The sequence below is a fragment of the Rhinopithecus bieti genome, unplaced genomic scaffold (assembly GCF_001698545.2).
Source record: "Rhinopithecus bieti isolate Rb0 unplaced genomic scaffold, ASM169854v2 scaffold_46389, whole genome shotgun sequence".
Classification (NCBI taxonomy): domain Eukaryota; kingdom Metazoa; phylum Chordata; class Mammalia; order Primates; family Cercopithecidae; genus Rhinopithecus; species Rhinopithecus bieti.
This window is the reverse complement of record NW_016818836.1, coordinates 213,198-219,639: the sequence shown is the minus strand read 5'-3', so window position 1 is coordinate 219,639 and position 6,442 is coordinate 213,198. Positions and strand designations below refer to the sequence as shown.

Genomic DNA, 6,442 nt, shown 5'->3' with positions numbered 1-6,442 from the left:
CTCCCCCCCGCCCCAGCTCCCCGACCCGGGTCGCCCCGCCCGGCCCGGCTCCTCACCCACCTCAGCCGCGACTGTCTTCGCCGAGCCCTCGGGGCCAGGTGTACCCGGCGCGCCACGATGCGGCTGCGGCTGTGGCTCCTCCTGGCCGCGCAGCTGGCAGGTAAGGCGGGCGGCGCGCGGGCTGCCCGAGAGTCTGCGCTCCCGGGACCTGAGCCGGGAGGTGAGAAGCGGCTGTCCTGGCCTTGGTCCTGGCAGGGTGCAGCGTAGAGGCCGCGGCGGCAGGGCACCCGGGAGGCAGCTTGGCAGGCACGGTCCCTAAGGGTGGAAATAAAATACCCCCGGACTGCATTACCCAGGGGAGCCGGAGAGTCCCTGGACTGAGGTCACCTCCCCGCAAAAGCCTGGACCCAGGAGAAGGGGAGGCAGTGAAAAGGGGAGCGAGTGAGGGAAGGAAAGAGAGGGACGCCGGAGGTCACGAGGGGAAGGAAACAGGTTCCTGCCCAGGGTCCCCGCAGGATGTGCTCCGAGGAAGGTTGGCCAGGCCAAGGGTCCTGTGGACACATTTTTATTACTTCCGGGGAAGTGTTTGTAGTACAATCAGACAAACATCGGGCGCTCCCAGTTCTGGAAGGGCTAGGGCAGGATGATCCCTCTGGCTCCCGTTCTCTCTGGTGTCCCCGGTGTTAGGTGTCATGGGTAGCGTGGCTCCCTAGGATGCAGCCTGGAGGTTGGGTTGTTGGAGTTGGATGGGGCGTCTAGATTGTCCTTCTGAATAAGTCCAGCCAGACTGCCTTTTGGAAGAAGCCTCCGCACACCCGGAAAGCTGCCCAAACTGGTCGATTTACTCTCGTGCCCAAAAAGCCCAAGCTGGTCATCCCGCCAGAGGGTGACAAGGCCTGGCAGCCCGGGACTCTGGCCCAGTGAGTGCAATATCATAAATAGAAAGAGCCCAGGCCATTCAGCGCACTAAAGTCATTACTGATGGATCTAGAAACATCAGGTCCCTCTGATAATGGAATCCCTGGGTTTTCGAGGGGAACAGGCAGTGAGGCCTGGCTCCGTGTCCAGCACACAGCAGGGACTTGGCCACAGCCCTGAGTATTCAGTTCCTAGAGGACAAAAAGCAAGTGGGCCCCGGGAAGAGCCGGGGTGTGTCTCAGCCAGGAGAGGAAATGCACACTCACAGCCCAGGCCTTGCTCTTAGAGGAGTCTTCTGGGTTTTCCTGGAAGGGCTTCAGGCACCTGTGTACCTGCAGCCCCACTGTGTGCTCATGAGCCCATAATCGCCATTCGGGAGAGGACTGTAGGTTTCTTCAGTTCAGTGGTTCCAAGTCAGTTTCTGGGGTCCCACAAGCTGGGTTTGAATCTGGATCACTGTGTGACCTTGAGCAATCTTTAAACTTCCTGAGAGCCTTGCTTTCCTCATGGGTAAAGTGGGTGCAAAACAGTATCTCCCCCACAGGATTTGGTGAGGATCAAATGAGGCAATGTATGTGCCATGCCAGGCACAGCTCAATGAACTGGCATTACTGATTCTTATTAACTCCCCCCAGAAGTCAGCGACCCGAAACAAGGAAAAACCTCTGCTCTGCTGGAACAGCACTGTGGTGTTTGGGCAGACAAGAGGAAGCCCAGCAGCCACTTGTGCCCCAGGCATCATTTCCGTCTTGTTTTTATTTTTATTTTTTAATAATTTTTTTTTCCAAGACAGAGTCTTGCTCTGTCGCCCAGGCTGGAGTGCAGTGGTGCGATCTCCGCTCACTGCAACCTCTACCTTCCAGGTTCAAGCAATTCTCCTGCCTCAGCCTCCCAAGTAGCTGGGATTAGAGGCACATGCCACCATGCCTGGAAAATTTTTGTATTCTTAGTAGAGACAGGGTCTCACTGTATTGCCCAGGCTGGTCTCAATATCCTGAGCCCAAGTGATCCTCCTGCCTCGATCTTCGGAAGTGCTGGGATTACAAACATGAGCCACCACACCCGGCCCCATCATTTCATTCTTGATGCAAGCGAAAGCTAAGAGTGGTCCAGAAGCAAAGTCAAAAAGTCAAAGTTCATTTCATCAGTGTTGGAGAAGGCCATTATGGGGCCACAGAGCCTTAGCCGCAAGTGCAGGCAGGATTTTAAACATGAGGTGCTCAGTAAGCCGGCTCCTCTTGGGCACACACGCATGCCCTCTGGCCTCTTCTGCCTACCCAGGTCTGTGTCCTCTCTGTGCCTCCCCACTCCTGCATCTCTGCCCTGGCCTGCAATGTCTCCCTTTGCTCCACAGCCAAAATGAAGGGCTCACCAGGTCAGATTGTGTTCGTTGGAAGCTGTGCAGCCTTGGTGTGAATGGAACCCATTCTGATCCTTCTCCTTGAGATTTAATTTACTTCCAGTAACAGCCCTGTGATATGAGACATGGGAACAGTATTTACCTGTGTACATGGCCATACAGTTTGCAGTGTGCTTTTTTGGACAGCATTTCACTTCTTTCCAACCCTCAGAGGCAGGCAGGACAACAGCACCAAGCTGCCCTCCTTTCATAAGACAGAGGCTCGGTGACTGGCCTGAGGTCTCACAGCTGGCACGGCCAGAGGCTGGGTTCAGGGCCGGGTCTGTGAGTCCTGCTCTAGCTCCTCATGAACAAGCCCCTGCTTGCTGGGTGCTTCTCGTCAGAGTCTAAGATGAACTCCCAGCCCTGCTTCTGGGGTGTCTGTCCTTCCACTGGGGAATAGGGATCCAGTGACCCATCAGTAGCTGGGCTCGGGGATCATGGGCTATAGTTGTACCTACCAGGGGATAGTGAGCTCTTTTTGCTGTCTGCCCTTGCTGTCTGCCCTTGCTGTCCAGCAATGGACAGGCTAGCCACATGCTCTGCTGTGATTCTGGGCTCCTCTCCCAGCCTGTCCTGGGTCTCCTTCGGCAGTTTGGAGCCCACCGAAGGGCTATACATCCAGTGGCAGTCAGGGGAGGTAAAAGGCAATCAGCTTTGGCTTCAGACTTCGAATCCTTGAGTTTCACTCTTAGGCTGAACAAATAACTTCATGCCTCAGTTTCCTCATCTGTGTAATGAGGACTAAAAATCCTGAATCCATCCTTGTGTGGTGGTGCATGCCTATAGTCACAGCTACTTGGGAGGCTGAGGTGGGAGAATAGATTGAGCCCAGGAAGTCAAGGTTAAAGTGCACTATGATAGTGCCTGTGAATAGCCACTCCACTCCAACCTAGGCAACATAACAAGACCCCATGTCTTAAAAAATTCCAAAGCCAGTTTGAGGCTTCATTGAGTTCCTTTATGCAAGGGCCAGGCATATAAGTACTCAATAAACAAATGGCAGCTCTCTCCCCTGTACCTTTGTAAAGCTGAACTTAGCAAACACCTGCCTTCCAGATGATCTCCTGGAAGGTGGGGTCTGTGAGCTCTGAGTCCAGGAGCCAACAGCTGCGCTCAGTACAGTCCCTGGACCCAGTAACTGGGCAGGTTCTTCCACGGCTTTTCCTTTGACACCTGACTCAGTGTGACTGCGAGGTCCCACAACTGTGGCTAGGAAAATGTGCGATGTCTCTGTTCTTGGCTTTTCCTAGTTCTCCGTGGCAGCTCGGTCCTCCAGCAGACCCCTGCATACATAAAGGTGCAAACCAACAAAATGGCGATGCTGTCCTGCGAGGCTAAAATCTCCCTCAGTAACATGCGCATCTACTGGCTGAGACAGCGCCAGGCCCCGAGCAGTGACAGTCACCACGAGTTCCTGGCCCTCTGGGATTCCACAAAAGGGACTGTCCATGGTGAAGAGGTGGAACAGGAGAAGATAGCTGTGTTTCGGGATGCAAGCCGGTTCATTCTCAATCTCACAAGCGTGAAGCCGGAAGACAGTGGCATCTACTTCTGCATGATCATCGGGAGCCCCGAGCTGACCTTCGGAAAGGGAACTCAGCTGAGTGTGGGTAAGAAGCAGGCTCAATGCTATCAATGAGCACTGAGCATCGATTGTGTGCCAGGCACGTGCCAGGCACTGGGACCACCATGCTTCAGTGTGCCCCACTCTGCAGCCGTGACTAACAGCACTGCTGCTGATAATAACAGAAAGAACACGTGGAGACTTACCCAGGCCAAGCCCCTCCAAGTGTTTACATAGCTAGCTCGCTTAATGCTGCCAACCAACCTGGAAGGTAGGTCTATTACCTAACCACCTTAGATGGGAATAAGGTGAAATTGGAAGAGATGGATCAGAGTCAGAGATGAGCATTAAGCTTCTCTTTTTCTTGTTTTTTTTTGTTTTTGTTTTTGAGACAGAGCCTCACTCTGTTGCCCAGGCTGGGGTGCAGTGGTGCAATCTTGGCTCACTGCAGCCTCTGCTTCCCGGGTTCAAGTGATTCTCTTGCCTCAGCTTCCTGAGTAGCTGCGATTACAGGCATGAGCCACCATGCCTAGCTAATTTTTTGTATTTTTAGTGGAGATAAGATTTCACTATGTTGGCCAGGCTGGTCTTGAACTCCTGACCTCAAATGATCCACCCGCCTTAGCCTCCCAAAGTGCTGAGATCACAGGCGTGTGCCAACATGCCTGGCCAGGCATTATGCTTCTTATGTGGACAGGGCAGTGCTGTCCTTCAGGCCACATCAGGGACATCCGAAGCTACGGCTGGATTGGGCTGAGTCCCTTGGCCTTATAGTGGTATTAGAAATCCCCACAGAGTGTGCACACAGGCAGAGGAAGCCCTCACTGCCCTGACTTACCTACCCAGTGAGGGCATTTCTAGGGGCAGTGGAGGGGCAGGTACCCTTATATTCTCTGTGAGGGTCTATGGCTTGAACTCATACCTGAGTCGAAGGTAGTAAGGAGACAGCCAGGCCCAGCTCTGCTTGCAAACTTGCCACGCTTTCTCCCCTGGGCCTCAATGTTCTCTTCGGTGTCATGGGGCTGCTGATGGCCTGCATGACCCACTTAATCCCAGAGAAGCTGCAGACCTCTGACTTAAGTCAGCAAGTCCAGCAGACACACATTTCAAGCCACAGATGAAATTCTAAATTTTTAGTCATGTTTAAAAAAGCAAAAAGCAAGTAAAACTAATTTAAATAATATATTTAACTCAATTTATTAACTGTATTTTCATCTGTTATTGCTGAAATATTTTACATTCATTTTTCATACTAAGTGTTCAGTGAGCATTTTACATAAAACATATGGCTCATCTCGATTCAGACTGGCCACATTTCATGTGCTCAGCAGCACCTGCAGTGAGTGGCCACCGTATTGGAAAGAAGGCATTTAGCTATGGGTGGGGAGGGATTGTGGTGGTAACCCTCACCACCTGGCTCTGGCTCTAGCCCCACCTCCAGCTTGGCCCAAGGCTGGAGCCAACCCCCTCCAGGGCTCCCACTACCCTGCTTCCTGCTCACCTGAGGGCACTAAAAGCCACAAGGAGACCCAGAAATTAGACCACCCAGTGTGAGGAAGTGCAGGGGCAGCTGGGGACAGCAGCACGATTAGGAAGACACAAACCAAAGTAATGCCCCGCCACCTCTTGCCAGCCTGGAGGGACTATTGCAGGCAAGAAGCTGAGGCATCCCTTTGCGTGGGGGTCCACTGATTTTCATATTGAAAAATGGACTTTGGGAGTTTGGGAGTTTGGGGTTTGGGGTTTGGGTTTTGGCATTGGCTTATTGTTTTTGCCTCTGTAAGCCCCACACCTTTCCACTCATGAGATTTCAGGGTCTGAGAAGGTGGAGGGTGGAATAAGCACAGTTAGTTTCCAGAGCTTCCCACCACCTCCACGCCAACCCTACTCACTCCTTACTTCTGTATTTCCAAACCCCAAACACCTCCCAGCACTGCAGGAATGTCAATGCCTCTTTACAGCGCTGGCTTGCAACCAAACCTGCTTCTCCCCAGGGCTTGCAATGAGACCTTCTTCAGAACCAAAACCGAGCTTCTCACCCAAGAAAGGCCTTTTAGAGGACAAAGCTGGGATGGTTGAGAAAGTGTCTGGGGAAAGACAGGGCCTTTTTCAGGCCCTTAAGTATATCATAGGCTCAAAGTTATATTCCTTTTAAGGACGGAGAGGGAGAGATTAAACTGGGGGCTCAGGAGGAATCCAGGGGGACCTGGCTCTAGGCAAGATGAATTTAAAACAGAACAGTCCCCCAACCTGAGTCTCCCACCAGACCCAGGCTGTGGTGCCCAGCCAAGGCACTGAGGGCCTAAAGAGCTGGCTCCCCTCTGGGCTCACTATGGACCATCTGAGAGAAGTCCCTGCTTCCTCGAATAGAAAATAAGTCAAACAGAACTACTTCTAGGGCCATGAGGAATAAAGGAGGCAACACTCCCAACAGAAGGCCAGGCTCCTTGCATGCTCTCCAAGACCCTGCTGATGACAGTTTTCCTCTTACAATAGTTGCCCTTGACACTCTGATGACCTAGGGCCTTGGGTGGACCTAAAGTGTTCAACTTTTTGTC

At 52.7% G+C, this 6,442-nt stretch overlaps 1 protein-coding gene across 4 annotated transcripts in view; it reads left to right on the top strand.

Moving 5' to 3' along the window:
- The first annotated feature begins 24 nt into the window (after positions 1–24).
- The window catches only part of CD8B (CD8 subunit beta), a 49,603-nt gene continuing 43,185 nt past the window's right edge, over positions 25–6,442 (top strand). For all 4 annotated transcript variants that reach the window (XM_017857576.1, XM_017857575.1, XM_017857574.1 and 1 more), the window contains exons 1-2: positions 25–160; positions 3,571–3,930. In XM_017857576.1, the coding sequence (XP_017713065.1) occupies positions 118–160; positions 3,571–3,930 (403 nt within the window). In that variant the 5' untranslated portion in view covers positions 25–117. The remainder of the gene's footprint in view (positions 161–3,570; positions 3,931–6,442) is intronic.